We start from the raw sequence: 19,680 nt of genomic DNA, 5'->3' as shown, positions 1-19,680 counted from the left end.
AGCAAACAAACGGCAAAACAGACTGAAATTACAAACGCAAAATACCGCAGAAACAACAGGTAAGTTCAGTAAAGCAACAAAGGTAAATGTGCAGGAAGTCAAGATTCTCCACTGTGAGAGGATTCTTCATATGTTTTTGTAGTAAATGTGAAAATAAAATAAAATTCTTCAAAGAAAGTGGATATTTCCAACAGCGATAGTGTAGGATAGTTTAGGATGGGATGATCCGACTTTCCTTCCCATTTCGCAGTTCCAAGACTGCTTCATCAGCACCCCAAATTATTTAAGCTTGCCCAATTATGGGTTTTCTTAGCAAAAATAATTTATTTAAAAGTAAAGCAATAAATTACTAGTGTATAAATACAATGAATTTTGTAAACACTTCAATATTGTATGGCCGTGTTCTAGCAGCATTCTCTCCTGACGTTTCACCTGCATCTGTGGCTGGCATCTTCAGAGGATCTCAGATCCTCTGAAGATGCCAGCCACAGATGCAGGCAAAACGTCAGGAGAGAATGCTGCTAGAGCACGGCCATACAGCCCGGAAACCACACAGCACCCCAGTGATTCCAGCCGTGAAAGCCTTCGACAATACACTTCAACATTGTTTTTATAAATACCCATTGTAATTATTTTCAGTATTGTTAAATATCAGAAGTTAAAAGAAATATTGGATGTGAATAATTTATTAAAAATAAGAACATAAGAACATAAGAACAAGCCAGCTGGATCAGACCAGAGTCCATCTAGTCCAGCTCTCTACTACTCGCAGTGGCCCACCAGGTGCCTTTGGGAGCTCACATGCAGGATGTGAAAGCAATGGCCTTCTGCGGCTTTTGCTCCCAAGCACCTGGTCTGTTAAGGCATTTGCAATCTCAGATCAAGGAGGATCAAGATTGGTAGCCATAAATCGACTTCTCCTCCATAAATCTGTACAAGCCCCTTTTAAAGCTATCCAGGTTAGTGGCCATCACCCCCTCCTGTGGCAGCATATTCCAAACACCAATCACACGTTGCGTGAAGAAGTGTTTCCTTTTATTAGTCCTAATTCTTCCCCCCAGCATTTTCAATGAATGTCCCCTGGTTCTAGTATTGTGAGAAAGAGAGAAAAATTCTCTCTGTCAACATTTTCTACCCCATGCATAATTTTATAGACTTCAATCATATCCCCGCTCAGCCATCTCCTCTCCAAACTAAAGAGTCCAAAACGCTGCAGCCTCTCCTCATAGGGAAGGTGCTCCAGTCCCTCAATCATCCTTGTTGCCCTTCTCTGCACCTTTTCTATCTCCTCAATATCCTATATAATTTATTACAAAAACATTATCTTATATGTAGAATCCTCCTGCGCACTTACCTTTGAAGTGTTGCTTTACTGGACTTACCTGTTTTTCCTGTGGTATTTTGCACTTGTCAATTACAGTCTGTTTTGCTGTTTGCTTGCTGTTGCTTTATTTGACGTGTTGTGCATCTGGATATTTATATATGCACTCCTCCCGACTCCTTTTTATATGTCTTTGATACAGTAGCCTTTCGTGTGGTTGGTTTTTATCTCTAGTGTAATTTGCTGTTTTCCACCACACCATCCTCTTTCGTTTCATATATTGTTTATTTTCCCCAACATTGCCAAACTTATTTACGATGATGAAAATATTTTAGCAACTAGATACATGTTGTGTGATGTGTTTGCTCTTTTATTTATTTATCACAGGGTAGATAATGCTTGAGGGGAATTAATGTGCCTAAGAATAAGCAAGAAATCTACCCTTTCTCCCAGCGTCCTAGTTCTCAAATTGACCAGTATTGTCCTTGGTGTCCAGGTCTGACCATGGTCTCCTGAGTTCATCATCTCCTCTTCTGCTGGTGGCTGACATGTTTTTCCAACATTCAGCAAAGCCCTGATTTCCGTCTTCTGCTGGTGTTTTCTCCCAGATTTTGGCTAGTAGTTGGTGGCAAGGCTCTTCTGCGTCAGTGCTGAAAAATGATGTCAGTGCTTCCTCTGGGCCCCTCTGTGCTGCGGTCTCAGTGTGCTTCTCATGCCTCTGGTCCCGTGGTGGCGAACCTATGGCACTCCAGATGTTCATGGACTACAATCCCCATCAGCCCCTGCCAGCATGGCCATGCTGGAAGGGGCTGATGGGGATTGTAGTTCATGAACATCTGGAGTGCCATAGGTTTGCCACCATGGCGTCTAGTCTTTCCATTATACTGGTTGGACTATGTTCTTGCTAGACTCTGGGAGATTCTTGATGCCTTACGTTGTCTCCCCCCCCCTCACCCCCCCTCACCCCACCTCAGAGCAGCCTTTCCTATCCTCTTTATTTCACCTGTCTCAGACTAGTTGAACTGTCAAATGCCAGTCTGCCAGAATGTAACTTCTTGCCACCCTTTAACAGGGAGGTGATCCAGCCAGACATAATGGAAGAAATGGTAGTTTCTTGTGTTATCAAGCACTTGAATCTGGTCGACGCACTCCAATCCCTAATAAATTTCCAGTATCAAGAGGAGCATGCAGAGGAATATGACTTGCTTTGTAAAATTATGGGAGAGACCTTTAAGAAACTTAATGCCATGGAAAGGCAATTGCAGGTAAGACTGATTTTCTGTAGAGAGATAGACAAGATAGTATTGCTTTCAAATTAAACTGTCTCTTTCTCAGAAAGCTCTGTGCTCCCATTCTGCTCCGGTTTTTTTACTTTACCTTTGGCCTCGGTAAGCTAATGAAGATCAGCCCCTTTCACTTTGCTCTTGTCTTTTGGCCAGAGTGTCGCCGAGCTAGAACAGAAATGGCAAAGTGAAGTGGAAGACGCTATGCACGGGAAACTGGAGAACAATGTCCCCTTTTTTTATGACTATCATTTCAATGAGGTGAGTGACATGCAGAGCATCAATAAGACTTGAAGAAATCAGCTGATGCTCTTTCTGAATATCTCTTTTCTAAATCCACTTTCTCTGTTCCTGTAAAACATTGTTCCAGGTTTATTAGTGCCCAGGGATAAATTACATGCCCTTTAAAACCAGCTGACTAAGCCTTTGTTGCAAATAGACTGCTGATGATTCCAGGAACTCTGTCAGCATATGTTTAGGAGATTAAAAAAATAAAGCCAAGGCCAGTGGTGCAAAAGAAAGGAAAAATATATTTTGTTACTTAAAATTCCTTATGCCTTTCACCATCAGGGTTCTTCAGGGAAATCTGTTAGTCATGTAGTGTTTCTTCAAAAAGAGTACAAAAGCAGTAGCTTTTCTATTATTCACTTGGAAAAACACACAGGGATTTTTAACTGAGTAATAAAATATATTTTTACTTTATTTTGCACCATCAGCTTTGGACTTTTTAGCCCTTTTTTTAGCCCTTCATGGTTAGCACAGCCCTTTTATTTTCTCCTAGCTTATGTTTAAGGATGCAGCCATTCCAGTGTGGAGGTTTCCTCACAAAGCTCAATTGTCATGGATTTTGTGATAGATTTTGAACATGGCTGCTATTATTTGCTTTCAGAGAACTAGAAGGAGGTCTGGATGTAGAGAATGCAATACTTCCAACATGTTCAGAATTTTTCTTTTAACTGAGTGTGGGCCACTGCCTCAAATTTTTGGCCACCATAAATCTCCTTTTCTGGATCAGGCTGTCTAGAATCCATCTATTCCAGCATACTTGTCACCATATCATGAAAGCAAGCCTGGGAGAGCCACGCTTGTTTCAGTTTAACCTGGGTTCTTTTCTCCAATAACTCCAACCAGCTGAGGTCTCAACGATTTTTATTGAAAAACAGAAATAAAAGAAATAAAACTTAAATGCACGGAGGTTGCTCAGCTGGTTACATTCCTTTTGGTTCTTTGTCCCCATTCTGGGAACCCATGGCCCAGAGATGCTTCTCTGACCACGTCTCAAGATGGAATTCAAAAACTTTTGTTTTCCCCTTCTCAGGAAAACTCTGTTCAGGCCACGAGGTAACAGAGGGCCACTCCCCACTCACCATAAGCCGCGGGGTCACCTCTTTAAAAGACACGAGGAGGATGGACGTTCCCCACGTCAGCAGCACCCACTGCGCAGCTGCCCTTAATTTGCTGCTCTCCCACCTCCTTGTTGCGCGGCAAATTAGCTCCTCTGAAAAGAGCAACATTTTCAAAAACCCTGCAGGTGCCGCAGGGGGGTGGGGAACCTCAGCTGTTTACGCGTGGCTGATTCGCTCTGAAGCGCAGCTTCCGGCCAATCAGGAAACAGGAACCGTCATTTTGTTTAGGGAGGGTATTCCCGTCAGAAAGTGCTAGGAAATTGAGACGTGTGCACAACAAGACGTGCCAACATTGCTCTTTTTTGCTCAAGCTCCACTGTTTTGCAGCTTGGCAAAGTGCTGCTGAGCACAGGGTTGTCAGCGGTGTAAACCGAAACCGATATTTACTTTCATTTTTCTGCCCAAGCAATTTGCAACAGGTAGTGACGTCAGCATGTGCAGACGTCTTAAAACAATGCGTTCAGCTTATCCAAACGAACTTTTCGGGTCAGCCAATCAAAATGGAGCCCCGCCTTCGGCTGGCTGCAACTCCCACGTGTAAATGATGCACACGCGTGCCAGCCAATCAGAACGCTCGATTGCCTCTTTGACTCTTGATGTGGAACCCCACACTATTTCCTAAATGGAAAATGAGTGGGGAACAAATGTCTCCGTTGTCAAAAGCCACAGAGGCTTTTCTACGAGGGGTCGCTGTGGGGTTGCACTCAGACAAGGTAAGTGGGGAGTGGCCCTTAGTCCTTTGAAGTTTCATCCTGGCACCTTTGTATGGCTTCCTGTCCTCCCTCCAGGAGATCAAAAGGCAAAGATTCTTTTCACAGTCATATGTGACTTCCCTTTACTGTAGCGATAGCATCTTTCCATGACACTTGTCCCCACTGATATTCATCTAGATGCCTCGGGGAGTTTCACAAGCAAGATATGAATATCATGGTTTCCCCCTAATACTTGGAGATCTTCTTCTTCTTCTCAACTTGGCAGTCCATTTCTAACAGAATGAAGCAGTTCTCTGTGTGTTGGGGTGTGTGTAATGTGCTATCAAGTCATAGCTGACTGCCTAACAACCCTTGGTGGTCTCCCATCAAGCTAGCCTGAATTATTCAGATCAGGACTCTGTAGTTAACTCCAACAAAATACATTTGAATTTTTCTCTCAGGAAGCCCAAACTCTGTAGACAAAAACCAGGGAGACATGAATAATTGGTATAGCATGTTTATTCTGGGATTCAGCCTGGAACAAAGATTGGTGGGGAGGGGGGGGGGGGGTGGCCAACAGTGGCCAACAGTTTATTTTATTTGTTTGTTAACAATATAATTGTTCTTCTTACTAACTTACAGATAGTTTCTATGTGCCATCATTCTACCTAGGGACCTAATTAAAAATGGGTTGGATGTGTTCTTAAGACCCTGCATTTGCTGCCAAATAGTGGATTCATGGCCTGCTGGTCTTGTGATCAACTGAATTCTATGACACCTTTTACATCAGGTGTGCTCACATCTGAATGCCATTTTGTGTCTCTTCAGAGCAAAATGAAAGAATTGGAACTTCTGTGCTCAATGAAGGAGGTTTCTTTTGATGGAAGTGATCTTGAGAATATGGTTCTCTCACTGAGGTTGGTGTAATCATTGAATCTGATCGGGTCCCCCTCTCTTCCTTAGCGCTCTCTCTCTCTCTCTCTCTCTCTCTCTCTCTCTCTCTCTCTCTCTCTCTCTCTCTCTCTGTTAATTTGGGCTATGTGGATGTGTAGACCCCAGCTACTGTGTTCTTTTCCCACTGCATCCTGAGACCTGAAAAACCTAGACTTATTCCTTTTTGTATGTGTAGGGATTCCTGAAAACGTAATGAACATCCAGTCTATCTAAGTTTTGTCTTTACTTTTTGTAGAGAAAAGTTCTTCCAGGAAGTAAACTCCTTGCTACAGAAGCCTTTGCACCCCATGGCTAAAACCAAGGCACTGGTTAAGAGCTTGATGAACCGAGCGGAATTGCTGTTGCATGTCACTATTGCAGCACAGTCTGGGCTCACCAGGAGCATATCTGGAACACCTGCCGAGACACCAGGTAAGGGCGGCTGCAGCAAGGAATGTTTGAGCAACTGGTTAACATTTATTTCAAGACAAAATATGCTTGTAGCATTGAGTTTGCAAAGTCCAAACTTTTAAAAACAAATCCAGGGAGAGAGGTGGGAAAATATATGGTCACTCCGCAGGTGCTAGCCCCTTGCTACATCTCATAGCAGATGTCTTAGGGCATTTTCCCACTTACCAGTAGCTGCGCTCTACTGTAGGCAAGTAGCGCGGGGTCCCCCGGCACTCCCCACTACAGGGGCGGTGACAACGCAGCTGCCCTGACGCTGCCGCTGTCGTGCCCCCTCAGCGCATGTCATTCCTGGCGCTCTTCCAAACGGCGCCTTTTGATGACCCTGCGCAGGGCGCGGGGTCGTGGGGAAGCCCGGGCACACGCCTGAAATGACGCGCACTGAGAGGAGCGTGTGGCATAGGGGGGGTCGTGGCAAGTGGGGAAACACCCTTAGGTTCAAAATGAACCACCCTGAAAGCTTGTAGAGTGGATTTCTGCAGAGCTTGTTCCAGGGGCAAAAAAAGGTATATTTAACCCAACATGCATGCTTTCAACCTCTCCTCCCCGCATATACTTAATGCCTCTCTGTTTATCCAAAGCTCTCTTAGTGTATCAGTCATGAAAAGCAGACATGTTGTGTATGTAGGTGAAGAGTCACATTAAAGACTTCATGACAGATAGTTACTTCTTAAAATGTTATCCTGGAATGATTAGAAGCAATTTCTTGTTCTGTACTCCTAATCCTGCAGCTTGTAAGTCGGCTTCAGAGACAAAGGTGATTTCTCATGCTGTCCGCCAGCCCATCTTTCTCCGTAGTATGTCAGCACCATCTGACCTTGAAATGATTGCAAATGAAGATCTGGAGTTCACCAGGTCAAGCCAGAGGTATGTGCATTGTTGCTGTTGTTGTTGTTGTTGTTGTTAATCCCCCTTAAAACACAGTCAGTTTTAAGAGTCCAAATGTCAGTACAATCAAGCTGCTCTTCCTAACTGGCTCTCTTCTCCCTCCTTTAGAAGGCGCCACGTTCCAAGTCACAGAAGCAGCTCCTTCACTCTTCTTCAGTCCCTGACCATCGAGGATAGCCGAGATAAGCCCACATACAGTGTCTTGCTGGGGCAGCTCTTTGCTTTCATTGGCACAAACCCTGACCAAGCAGTAAGTTGTGTCAATATAAGGTGTCTAATGTCCAGAAGCACCTTAGAGATCAGCAGGATTTGGGGGGTATACGTTTTTGAAGGTCAAAGCTACATGGCCAAAAGAGCCATAGAACCTCAGGGGGTTGAAGAGCTCTAGTTTGAAAACAAGTGGCTGAGTTGGTACTGCAATCTTAATCTCATTGGTACAAATCCAGGTTCTACCACTACGCTACACTGGCTCTCATGCTCCAAGTGAGTTAGTCAAACAAAAATAATGTTAATGTTCTAGTCAAAACACTCTTCTCTCCTAGGTATCTAGCAGTAGTTTCCTGTTAGCTGCTCAGACCAGGTGGCGGCGTGGAAACACCAGGAAACAGGCTTTGGTGCACATGCGGGAACTCCTGACGGCAGCTGTTCGTGTCGGGGGCGTGACACATCTTGTGGGTCCAGTCACGATGGTACTCCAAGGGGGCCCACGGTCAGTTCCTCTTCAAAACCCTGATTGAGGAAGGCTGAATGGGAGTACATTATCTACCAATTGGAACACATTTCCTGAAACAGGAAATTTCAGAATTAGCTCTCTCAGAGTGTGTGTCAGGGGGAGTGTCTAGTTAGTAATTGTTGATCTAGCTTAAAATGCTTGGGATTCCAAAATTCCGCCAAATGTGAGAGGGGTGCTTAATTAGTGGGCACTCTGTTGCAGATGGTTTGTCCGCAGTTAACTCATTTTGAACAGATCAACCATACAAACTTATATTGATTGTTTCCTGTTCCAAAGAAACTTGGCGATTGTTCATCATTGAGTTCTCTGTGCGGTACCCACACATCAACTCCACAGGCCAGCCACAAAATATTCCGGAGCTTCTTCCAAGTTTGAGCTTCTTCCCCTCTTCTAATGGTTGTTCCTGCCTTCTCGTAGCAGGAAGGGAAGGGGTCATGCCTCTTCCACCAGTGTCTCTTAACTGTTGCAGAGTCAACATGATTCTTGCAGCCTCGAGTTTCATAATAGTAATAAAAGTGTACCTATGTGTGATACAAAAAATTACTGCAAAGGGATGAATCATCTATTGAATGAGATGACCTATTTTCCTTTCTCGTCATTACGCAAAATGTGCCCAGCATGATGGCAGAATGCCTTACTCAGATGGCCGTGCCTTCTGTCTCCTTTGTCCTAGAGAGGGGTGTGACGTGTCTGAATGTTTGATTTCTATATAGTTCTCCCCTAAGGCAAGGAGTGACTGAGTCTCTGAAAACATGGCAACTTTATGGGAAAAGTCTTTTCTAAGCACGGATGTAATTATACAACCCGCAGCTCCCTCACAGACATTATCTCAGTCATTATCAGTTCTGAGAATAGATGTCAAAAAATGTAAGGAACCAAAGAGCTTTCTATCTATTGTGATGGCCGGCATTGGGCATAAGGCTGAGGCCCCTCCTTGCTGCACACCATGGCCTAAACTGGGGGTCTGGCCACTCGAGAAACATCCCTCCTTCCTCCAAAGAAAATGTTGACTCAAGAGAGAAAGGGAAACTAATGTAATTAATTTATTTAAAAGGGAATACAAGTCAAGGGCATGTTTTCCACTACACACTTACACTGTTGCACAGTCTCTCTGTCCTCACACGGAAAACAAGGTTGCACTTACCTGCAACTGATGTTCATTCAGGGGTCTTCTGTGCAGTCACACACAGCTTCTTTCAAGAGCAAGGTGTCCCTGAAGGTGCACCTTAAGAACATAAGAACAAGCCAGCTGGATCAGATCAGAGTCCATCTAGTCCAGCTCTCTGCTACTCGCAGTGGCCCACCAGGTGCCTTTGGGAGCTCACATGCAAGATGTGAAAGCAATGGCCTTCTGCGGCTGTTGCTCCCGATCACCTGGTCTGTTAAGGCATTTGCAATCTCAGATCAAGGAGGATCAAGATTGGTAGCCATAAATCGACTTCTCCTCCATAAATCTGTCCAAGCCCCTTTTAAAGCTATTCAGGTTAGTGGCCATCACCACCTCCTGTGGCAGCATATTCCAAACACCAATCACACGTTACGTGAAGAAGTGTTTCCTTTTATTAGTCCTAATTCTTCCCCCCAGCATTTTCAATGGATGCCCCCTGGTTCTAGTACCCCATGCATAATTTTATAGACTTCCATCATATCCCCACTCAGCCGTCTCCTCTCCAAACTAAAGACTATTTATTTTACGCAGTGTAAAAAGAACCATCACACACTTCTTCCTTCAGTTCCTCTAAGCTGCTGCAGGAGCCCAAGGAATAGACCTTAAGAATTGTTTGTTGGTTTGTTGGCTTGTTTATTTAATTGCATTTCTACCCGCCCCCCCAATTCCTGACCAAAGCTGGGCTCAGGGTGGCTTACAATATGAATTTGGCTTACAATATGAATTAAGATCCAATATAACATCAGAAAATCACAAGTGAAATACTACAATATTAATACCATCCTAAAACAATCCAATATCATTCTAAAGACCCAATCTAGATGACTGCCATACAATGAATCTCACCACTCTCTAGTATTTATTTACCAGGGGCAGATAAGGGAACAGGTGAGGGAGGGCCAATACACGGGTGAAAATGTAAATGGGGCTGGTGATGATAACATAAATACCGATATAACAGGTGTGGGAGGCCAACCATTTCAAATGGAATATTCAGCTCAGGGAATAGCCTCAACCAAAGTTCCTGTGGAACATCTCTGCTTTGCCAGCCCGGTGGAATTGATTGAGGTCCTGCAGGCCCGGGTGTCAGCTGACAGAGAGTTCCACCGGGCTGGACCCAGAACCCAGAAAGCCCTGGCTCTGGTTGAGGCCAACTGGATTTCCTTCGGGCTGGGGACCACCAGCAAGTTGCTTTCGGACGACCAAAGCATCCTCAGTGGGCGATGTGACTCGGTGGTCATGCATTTCATGCAATGCTGCCCTGCTTTTATCTATATGACATCTACACAGCTCCACATGAGATGAGCCAATTGTCCTTGTGGGATGGTGGGTGTGAGACATGCAGGGCTCTAGTTCTCTTAACCTGACTCCAATGCCAATGGTCAGACAGCAGGAGCGGAGGAAGCTATTTAAATTATCTTTCAAGGGAGGGGGGGGGGTAGCTGCTGTGGTTTGCTGTTGAAATGCTTGTGTGCCGCCTTTCCTGTTTTGCCCAGTATGAAAAAGCTGCTTTGCATCCTGCATTTCTTGCAAGGGGCTAAGGGGCTGCTTGTGCTGGAAGAGTTGGCTTTCAGGGTCTCATCTGTTTGACTCCTCACAGAATTGAAGAGCTCACCTGTGGCGGGATGGTGGAGCAAGTGCAAGAAGCCTTTGGAGGGACCATGACCTCTGTGGTGGCTCTCTGTGCGCGTTACCCCATCGCTTGTGCCAACAGCATCGGTCTACTGTGCACCATTCCTTACACCAGGTAGGCACGCGCCGATAAGAAAAGCAGCTTTACTTTGCACAGGTGTCAAACTCGCATCATGCTAGCAGGGGATGGTGGAAACTGTAGTCCATAACATCTGGAGGGGTGCGAGTTTGACACCTGTGCTTTAATGTATTGTTGAAGGCTTTCACGGCTGGAATCACTGGGGTGTTGTGGGGTTTCCGGGCTTTATGGCTGTGTTCCAGAAGCATTTTCTGCTAACGTTTCGCCTGCATCTGTGGCTGACATCTTCAGAGGATCCTCTGAAGCCACAGATACAGGTGAAACGTCAGGAGAAAATGCTACTGGAACATGGCCATAAAGCCCGGAAACCCCACAACACCCCAGCTTTATTTTATGTGCCTAAAGTTCATGTGCCTAAAGTTCATCTTTTCAAATGCTGAATATTTTTTTGTGCATTTTGCAAGGTTGTGTAATGAGAGAAAGTCTAGGTTAGATTCTGTTTGTTTATTTTGTTTGTTGAGATGGTTGAAGCCTAAATTATGGATCCTATGTTTCCTCGTGGTGGCTAACAAAATTAAAGCGTACAATGAAATCAAAGATGGCCAAAAATAGGAGAAAAGATTCAAGCCCAGCCAACAAAATGCATAATCCATAATGCTAAACACAGAATATATTCAGCTGTGATCTGATTTAGTCCTGTCGGTAGACCTGCTGAAATGTAGACCAGTTCGATTCCATCAAGATTATCCTCCTATGGAGGAGTCCGATTGCTCCCTAGGGGAGGGTTTTAAAGGAAAGGATTCTCCGGGTGCCTTTATTATGAAATTACCGCTGTTTTAATGAAACTCAGTATGTTTTAATGTTGGAGTTTTATGGGCTGCTGTTGTTCTATTTGTATGGTTTGCCCTAATTTATTGTATTAATTTTGTTGTACACCGCCCAGAGCCCCTCGGGGATAGGGCGGTATAAAAATTGAATTAATTAATTAATTAATTAATTAATTAAGTAAGTAAGTAAGTAAGTAAGTAAGTGTCATCTGGTAACTTCTGAAGTGTGTGAACTGTTGCTGTGGCCCAATTCTTGCCCTTGGTCTTTTGGGGCAGGAGTGAGGAGAAGTGCCTGGTGCGCAGTGGCCTGGTCCAGCTCATGGATCGGCTGTGCAGCTTAAGCAGCCAGACGGAGTCCAGCTCCAACGAGAAGCAGACAAAGAAGCAGAAGGTGGCCACCATGGCTTGGGCTGCCTTCCAAGTGTTGGCCAACCGTTGTGTGGAATGGGAAAAGGAAGAAGGTAAGGAGCAGGGGGCCGCATGGCGCTGCTGACGGCTGAAAGCGCCAAAATGGGTAGGAGAGCAGGGGAAGAGAAGGAACCGAGTCTGGGATTGCATTGCTCATGGCACTCATAGAGCAACCCAGTGATGACAGCTTGCTTAAAAAAATGTTAAATTAGGAGCTAAGTTAGGAGCTAAAAACCAAGTCTTGGTTTCCCCAGGAAGGATGCTTGTTTGCTTCTAGCCTGGCTGGACCCTTTGCCCCTGCCCTGTTTCTTTCAGCAATTCTGAAAAAACTCAGTGTCCCATTTTTTCTAATAGGGTAGCCTAGGCAGGGGTCTGCAACCTGTGGCTCTCCAGGGGCTGATGGGAATTGTAGTCCATGAGTATCTGGAGAGCCACAGGTTGCAGACCCCCTGGCCTAGAGGAAAGATCCAAAGGACAAGTAATGATGTCATACATTTCTGCCTGTTCTGCAGTTGGCAGCTTTCTAAAACATCAGCAATAGGTGATGAGACTGTGGAAACTGTCCTTAACAGCAGGGTGACTTCCTATTTTTGTTGTGATGATCTGGGATAATTTTTAGCATGCCTCCCTCCAACCTAAGCTCCAGTGTGCTGTGTTTTAAAGCTAAGCTAATAGTTGGGGTTGAGCACATGTCCTTCTACGTAAATATAGTTTGTCTCAAAAAATGGTAACATTAGTGACTTGTTCAGATTTTCTTTTAAATTATTTTAAAAAACAAACAAGACAACTTCCAGTTCAAATGTTTTGATGTCAGTTTTGTTATCTAATGACTTTCCACTGTGTTTCAGCTGGGTTCTTTTGGTTGTTTTTGTGTTGTGCTTGCAGGTGGGTCAACAGAGGCTGTGCACTCTGGTCTGGCTCGCCAAGTCTCCAGTCTGTTAACCAATCATCTGGCACGGGCCACAGAGTGCTGTGGCAACCAGGCGGCTGGAAATGACGCCCTGCAAGATGTCCTTAGTCTTCTGAATGATCTGTCGAGGTACAGCCTGGTTCTGACCTACTGTGTGGGGTTTTTATTTATTTACTTACTTCATTTTAGAGGCTGCTTTTTCTTGGACAGAACTGATTTGTTTCATACACGTTAGCAGGCGAACCTTTCGAAATAAATTATTTTTGAAATTCTATAGTAATTCTGTAGTTCCAGTCCCGATGCGGTACTGGCCATCCTAGATGTGTTCAATGTTAACCCTGTTTTGTTCTTCCAGGAGTCACATTGGCAAAGCCATCCTGAGCCAGCCGGCCTGCGTGTCCAAGCTCCTGTCCCTGCTGTTGGACCAGCGTCCCTCTCCGAAGCTGGTCCTCATCATCCTTCAGCTCTGCCGTGCTGCTCTTCCCCTCATGAGTGTTGAGGATTGTGGGAATGTTGAGTTGCCCCCCTGGAGTTACTCTGTGCCCTCCCTGAATAGTGAACAGGATGATCCCAGTGACCCGGCTTCCAAAATTGCTTCCCTGCTCTTGGCAAAGCTGGCCGATTATGTGGTACCAGGTAGTGAATGTTACCTTCTTACATTAGCAGCTTGATAGCCTGAGAAATGAATCAGTGTTGCATAAGAACACAGAACTGTGTTGCACCGTGTAAGAGTTTACTTTAGAGGCTTCAGGAGTGAAGTGTTATCCTGGTGCTTCAGTGCTCACACTGGCTCTGTGTTGCCTTCGGCAGTAAATTTAAGAGGCTGACCATGACTCCAACCAAAACCACCTGGGCCCAGGTATTCTAACAGGCCCTCCATCTACCTGTTCCAGCATGGCCTTTAAGGATGACTGGAAATGCCCTGTTTAGCAGACCATCTATATACAGTTAGGACTCTACAGTGTTCAGGGGTGTTCTTGGAGGATGCCTCTCTCCCTTCCCTTGGAGAGGCACTAAAACCTGGATCTAGGTGTCTTCCAGAGACATTGTAAGACCTTGTTCAGACTGGCTTTTGTTGGCTGGGGATAGTGTATGATGCTGCAGGGTTGAGTTTCATCAGGGTAGTGGGGGAGTTTGTGATTAACTTGCTACTAGTCACTCTGAGCCATTGGACTAGAGAGAGTTATGAATTGGATCTGTGTCCTCCCTGAAAAGGTCTATTGTACATTTAGCTACTGTTTTGCAGCATATTTCTTTCTGCCTGCTTTTATAGGATGTCAGACAGTTCTTTCTCCAACTGCTTCTGAACCTGATACCTCACTGACAAAATCCAGTCCAAAAAGCTCCCTTAAAGGGGACAAAGATCCAGGAGAAGAAAGTGAAGCTGTGGACGGTAAACTTTCCATTTTTATTCATAAGCGGGAAGACCAGTCATCTCATGAAGTCCTTCAGCCACTTCTAAGGTAACCCTGCCCCAACAGGATGCAATTAAAAATCTGTCTTAGGCATCTGCATTTATACTGTACTGTCTCCTTCCCTTTATAGCAGCTCAGAAGGCCGTCCATTTCGACTCGGAACAGGAGCTAATATGGAGAAGGTGGTTAAGATGGATCGAGACATGACGAAAGTAAGTAGCCACTAACGAGCATACGTTTGAGTAGCTTAATCCCTTCCTTAGAGACTCAGAAGGAGAAATCTGAACATCCTGTTTCTAGAAGGCGGGCTTTTGCTAGTCAATGCTTTATTTATTTGCATTATTTCTATTCCACTCTGTCAGCCAGGAGGCTCCCAAGGCTATTTACAAATAAAATTGGTAATTCTACCAAGATAAAAATGCTTTAAATTACTTGTATTAAAACCAAGCAGAGGCATAGCTGTGTAAAATGGTGCTTGGGGCAAGCCCAATGACCTCATCCTGGGTGCCACCCCCCCCTACAGCTGTGCCCCACCCCCAAACTCCCCCTCGGGGGCAGGAATGCAGTTGAATGCCAGCTGGCAGGCCCGTTTGATACTGCCCTTAGCTTGCTCTGATCCAGCTTTAAACTGCAGACTTTCACTGAAGCCTCGCTGAGGCCAGGATTAAATTGAGCAGCTGGGCTGACTGTCTCCAGCTTTATACGTCACAGTAGAAAATCATCTATTGGGTTGTAGTTTTTTTTACACCGGCTATTACTTTGGCATTCAGGATGGGTCAGATGCAAGCATAAGCAAACCAATATCGCTAATATAAAAGTAGGAAGTTGTGCTGACAGTATTAGGAGCTGGAAGACAATATGAGGAGATGTTAAGAAAAGCTGTATGAAAACGCGATGGAACGAATTCAGCAAGAAGCCTGAGTAAACAAAATAAGGCTTCAACTGGCATCAAAAACTGACTTGTAGCCACTGTTAGCTTTGCCGGAGGTATTCTATAGTATACTTTTAGTTTGCAAAAATGAAAAAATGCTTCTCTGATGGTGATGTGGCCAAGGCAGACACACTACGGAGATAGCTGCAAAGGCATGTCTGTCTTTTTCAGAGTGGCTCCTGTGAAGTTATCACTGAAGAAGCGGCTGCAGCTCTGCGGAAAGCAACCAAGTGGGCACAGTCTGGATTAATTGTGAGTGTGGGGCCACCCATAGAGACCGTCAATCCGGAAAGCAGCAGCGGCCTGTCAACTGGAGACAAAAAGAAAACAGCACAGACTTCCATTTGCAGGGAGCGGAACTCGGAGCTTGCCAGGTCAGACACCCCTGCTTGACTTCCCAGTATTTAGAGTGTGATCACGTAGCTGTGCTGGTTCATCTCCTAGAAACTGAATCAAGAACCCAGTTAGCAGAGTGGACTTCGTTTTTGTAGTGTTTTAAATCAGTGAAGATATTAGCAGCCAAGTTACCCAGGTCATGTCGGAGCAATGGGGTTCAGCTAGCCATCTGCCTGCCACATGTGGCATCCTACTTACCTCTTAGGTTCAGTGACAGAAGTGCACTCAATGGGGTGGGGATGGGGGCAATATCAGTTTTGTCAGCAGACTTTATGTGCATGCTGCCAGAAGCAGTTTAAGCCTGGTGTAGATCTCAGACTATTGTGATTTTCGGTATCATCTCCCTAAGGCTCCCAAGCCACACAGAGAAGCATCTTCCCACTAGTTGATGGATTCTTCCTCGGACTTCTCTTGTTTTCCTGTGGGTAGCTACGTGAGGGCTATGTAGTAGCTGTTTACACTTTCCAGGGTGTTTTAATGCACTGCCCAGCCATCTCCACATTTTTGTTCAGAGCTGAGTAGAGCATCTGTCTTTCTCCCTAGGACTGACCCTGTGCGGCCTTTCATTAGCGGCCATGTTGCTAACAGCATGGCCGCAGAAGTGATTGCTCTGCTTCATAGCTTGCTGATGGCTCCAGAATCCAATGCAGCCCAGATATGGACAACCACAGCTGAAAAAGTAAGCAGGGGGAGGACTTCTGTAATGGCTTTTCTATAGTAAAGATAATAGCCCTCAGTGAGAACATTTTGCATCTCAGGAGTTGCTTGCGCAAGCTGAAACCCCAATATCTTCCATGTTAATTCAAAGGGGAGGGGGATGGTAGTGTAACACAAGAACGCAAAGGAAAAGGATTTACACCGAAAAGGCTCACAGCATAGGCTGTGTCAGTATTTCCTTAAGGGCATCAAGTACTAAGTAAATCATCCACAAGTCAAATACATCAGCTTCTCTAATAGGAATATATTTGCTCTGTGTACAGTGACAAAATTACCCCAAAAGGCTAACATAAATTCAGCAGTCTAATAATCTGTCACAATTTAAATAATTATGTTTATTAATATATAATTTTAAAATGCCCCCAGGTTCTGTCGCGTGCTCTGATGTATATTCCTCAGCTTGGAAAGTATGCCGAGAGCATCCTGGAGAACGGCAGCAGCAGTGGGCGGAAGCTGGCCAAACTTCAGAGGATTGCTCGCCAGGCAGTGGCTGCTCTCTGTGCTCTTGGTGGCTTCAAAGAGACCATCAAAATCGGCTCTGAAGTGCAGGTGACTGGTCAGGCTCTTTTGTTTCTCCTAACCCCACGCCCCCAACATGTTACATAAGGGCAAGAGGGCTGATGTTCAGACTGAGTGTGGCTTGCCTAATGCCATTTAGTGAGTGCAGAGGAAAACTGAGAGATCAAGGAGAATCAACAGGGTAGTAGTATTCCCCCATCTCTCACCCGATAAAGGTCATCCATCAGGGTGACCAAGGCCTTTTCTGTGCTGTAACCATGCCTGAAACCAGATTGGGTCTAGAAAATCAGTTTCTTCCAAGTAACCCTGCAGCTCAGTTTCCACCACTATCTCTAGAACCTTGTCCCAAAATGAGATGTTGGTCACTGGGCTATCATTGCGCAGCAATTCTTGGCTTATAGCCGAAGTTCAGAATCTGTGTCTTGGCAGGATTTTTCCTTTATATTCCTGGAGTAGAGAGAGTGCATGGGGTAGGATGGCTGTCATTTTTCTCCTCTCCCTCCGTGCCGTGGTTGTTACTGCATCCTCAGCATTTAGTTTGAGGCCTTGTTTTTAAGCTTTCCTTCATTCATCAGTGTTCTGTTATCTCGTTCCCTCCCACTCTCTCATGTATAGGTTTTAGGGAGGGGGATTGCTGGAAGCATTGGAGTGGTGGCATCCATTAACGAACAGGAAGGTATAGCAACGGTCAGATTCCCGCCTACCAGTATAGACGGTAGAAAGACCTCCCAAGCATCAGACATTTTAACTATTCCATTATCTAGGCTCTGTGTTCCAAGATCAGAGGTAAGGTCATCTTAAAATCCAACATCAAGTGTAATGGCAATTTGTTACATTAAAAATCAGGCTTAGGTTACGAGCACTTTGTAAAAGGGGCCATTTTATGTTTTGTTGAAGCTGAATTTTCGGGATTTAGAGTACACAGTTTGAAAGTTGTATACAAGTTATATAGCTGACACATCTTCAGTTTGAAGATATTCTACAGCTTGTTGGTTTGCCATTTTTAATTGTGTGTGTGTGTGTGTGTGTGAATGTGTATAAAAGACAAGAATATTGATATATATATATATATATACACACACAACTCCAGGTAATTCCCTTATTTCCTAGAAACTAACGACTTGAATTTAACTTTTTACCGTGCCCCCTCCACCACCATCAGGCATTGCCTCTCCATAAACTGTCCATTACTGAGAAGGTAGTACAGGCAGTCCAGTCCATGTTGCTTCCTCAGGAGGGAAGTCTATCTATTCATACCTCACTTCCTGCAACAGGAGATGGCTCAACTCCAGTAATGGCAGTGGTCCGACTCCTTGCTGAAATTAGAACCAGGTAAGTTGACATTTTGGCCGTATTTGAGCAGTGGGTGGGAGTCCGGATCTGAATGCTGGATGCTTTGTTTGGTGGATCCATAATGCCATCTAGGAGTACAGTTGATTGAAGGTGAAGGCAGACATAGTATTAGAACAGGGCTTATTGCAGGGGTCTTCATCCCAGTTCTTTCTCCCAGTTTCACACCTGAAAAGACAGGTGTGCCTGCCAGCAAATGGAACACTGATACAACTGTCAGCCCAATTCCATGCTTTGGGCATTCTCAGTGAAGATTCTTGCCTTTATTATTTTTAAAGAATTTGGAACAAACAGAAAGTGCAAAAGCAGTCTGGGGCGGCCCTTGGTGACATGATGGGCCAGCCAGTCAGCCGCTGGCTTCAACTTCAGAATTGCAGAATGTTCTTTCCCCAGTACTTTGCTCTGGAGAGGGAAAAGTACATTTTGGAGCCAGAGCACTTTCACTGCTTTCAGTGTGTCTGTCTTCACCTTTAATACAGGTAGCAGTGATCAGCAAACACGTCTCCTAGGCCAGTGAGATAGCTACCCTGGGAAGTCTGGTGGCACACCAAGCAACGTATGTCCATTTGAGGCATGCAGCTAGCTGAATTGCCAAATGTCCATTTTGAGACGTGCAGCTGGCTCAATCTTAAGCCAACTTGTTTGTGAAGTGAGCATTCCTTGAGCTTCAGAGATGTGAAGAAAGGGCAGCTTTAGCTGACGTAGCTATGACAGGCCAATTGCCATGGGAAACAAGCTCTTTAGAGGTCTTCCCTGCTGTATGGGAGCCATGGGCAACAAAGACGTTTAAGCGGCCTAACCGTGTTAGTGGAGTCCAGTCGTACACAGCTCTTTTCCATTCAATCAGCGCCATGCTGGGAGGGAGCGTGCACACATTTCTGTCCCCGCCCACAGTCGGGATCGTGAAATGTTCTCCCAGCTGTTACAGTTGCCTGCTGCTAAGTAGCTCCTTTGTGGGAGAGCGAATGCTAAAAGGGTCCCACAGTGATTGCCTGATAGAGCAATTAATTCCCCAGGTCAAAGCTGTGACATACAGAAGTAGTATTGTGCTCCAATAATGAAAATGCCAGATGAATGTGTGCTAGAGTAGAAGCTGTTTCTGGGGTTTGGACATTGTGGGATTGTGCATCATTTATGGTCAGGGTGGGCTGTGTCGTATGGTCCATGCAGGGCAGGCAGAGATCTTGAATTGTAGCTCGGCTTAGCCAGCTTATCCCTGCCCCCAGAGGCCAGGGAGTCTTGCTTGCTGCCTTGCAAAGGGCCAGGTGGGGGAAATTCCCTTAACTCTTATTCTTCAGCTAAAAAGTGTAACTGGTGCATTTAAAAATGCGCACTTCAACACATGGTTGCACATCCTGGTTTGTGGCCATCCTTAACCCTGTTTTTGGTATTCAGCTGCAATGCTTGAGCACAGTTCAGGAAAACAAACTGAGACTGAGTGTTGTGTCTGCATGAGGGCCTGTGTATGTCAGCTAAGAATTGGCAGTAAGGCCCTTTCCGCACCGCAATGGTGCGGGGTTGCGTTGGCATAAACAATGCCGACGCTGCGCCATTGCCGAACGCCTACCTTTTCTCCTGGCTTCCGGCTTGTCGCAGAGGCCAAG

At 45.2% G+C, this 19,680-nt stretch overlaps 1 protein-coding gene across 5 annotated transcripts in view; it reads left to right on the top strand.

Annotated features, from left to right (window-relative positions):
* Positions 1 to 19,680, top strand: part of HECTD4 (HECT domain E3 ubiquitin protein ligase 4) — a 97,968-nt gene that overhangs the window by 48,821 nt on the left and 29,467 nt on the right. For all 5 annotated transcript variants that reach the window (XM_048514102.1, XM_048514100.1, XM_048514101.1 and 2 more), the window contains exons 26-43: positions 2,394 to 2,586; positions 2,761 to 2,865; positions 5,531 to 5,619; positions 5,892 to 6,067; positions 6,835 to 6,970; positions 7,100 to 7,241; positions 7,534 to 7,700; positions 10,493 to 10,639; positions 11,707 to 11,891; positions 12,724 to 12,877; positions 13,104 to 13,384; positions 14,022 to 14,211; positions 14,294 to 14,375; positions 15,266 to 15,468; positions 16,034 to 16,169; positions 16,574 to 16,756; positions 17,342 to 17,512; positions 17,889 to 18,058. In XM_048514102.1, coding sequence (XP_048370059.1) covers positions 2,394 to 2,586; positions 2,761 to 2,865; positions 5,531 to 5,619; positions 5,892 to 6,067; positions 6,835 to 6,970; positions 7,100 to 7,241; positions 7,534 to 7,700; positions 10,493 to 10,639; positions 11,707 to 11,891; positions 12,724 to 12,877; positions 13,104 to 13,384; positions 14,022 to 14,211; positions 14,294 to 14,375; positions 15,266 to 15,468; positions 16,034 to 16,169; positions 16,574 to 16,756; positions 17,342 to 17,512; positions 17,889 to 18,058 — 2,910 coding nt within the window. The remainder of the gene's footprint in view (positions 1 to 2,393; positions 2,587 to 2,760; positions 2,866 to 5,530; positions 5,620 to 5,891; positions 6,068 to 6,834; positions 6,971 to 7,099; positions 7,242 to 7,533; positions 7,701 to 10,492; positions 10,640 to 11,706; positions 11,892 to 12,723; positions 12,878 to 13,103; positions 13,385 to 14,021; positions 14,212 to 14,293; positions 14,376 to 15,265; positions 15,469 to 16,033; positions 16,170 to 16,573; positions 16,757 to 17,341; positions 17,513 to 17,888; positions 18,059 to 19,680) is intronic.

This window comes from Sphaerodactylus townsendi, linkage group LG13 (assembly GCF_021028975.2).
Source record: "Sphaerodactylus townsendi isolate TG3544 linkage group LG13, MPM_Stown_v2.3, whole genome shotgun sequence".
NCBI lineage: Eukaryota > Metazoa > Chordata > Lepidosauria > Squamata > Sphaerodactylidae > Sphaerodactylus > Sphaerodactylus townsendi.
Note: the sequence above shows the minus strand (reverse complement) of the source record. Positions and strands in the feature narration are given on the sequence as shown.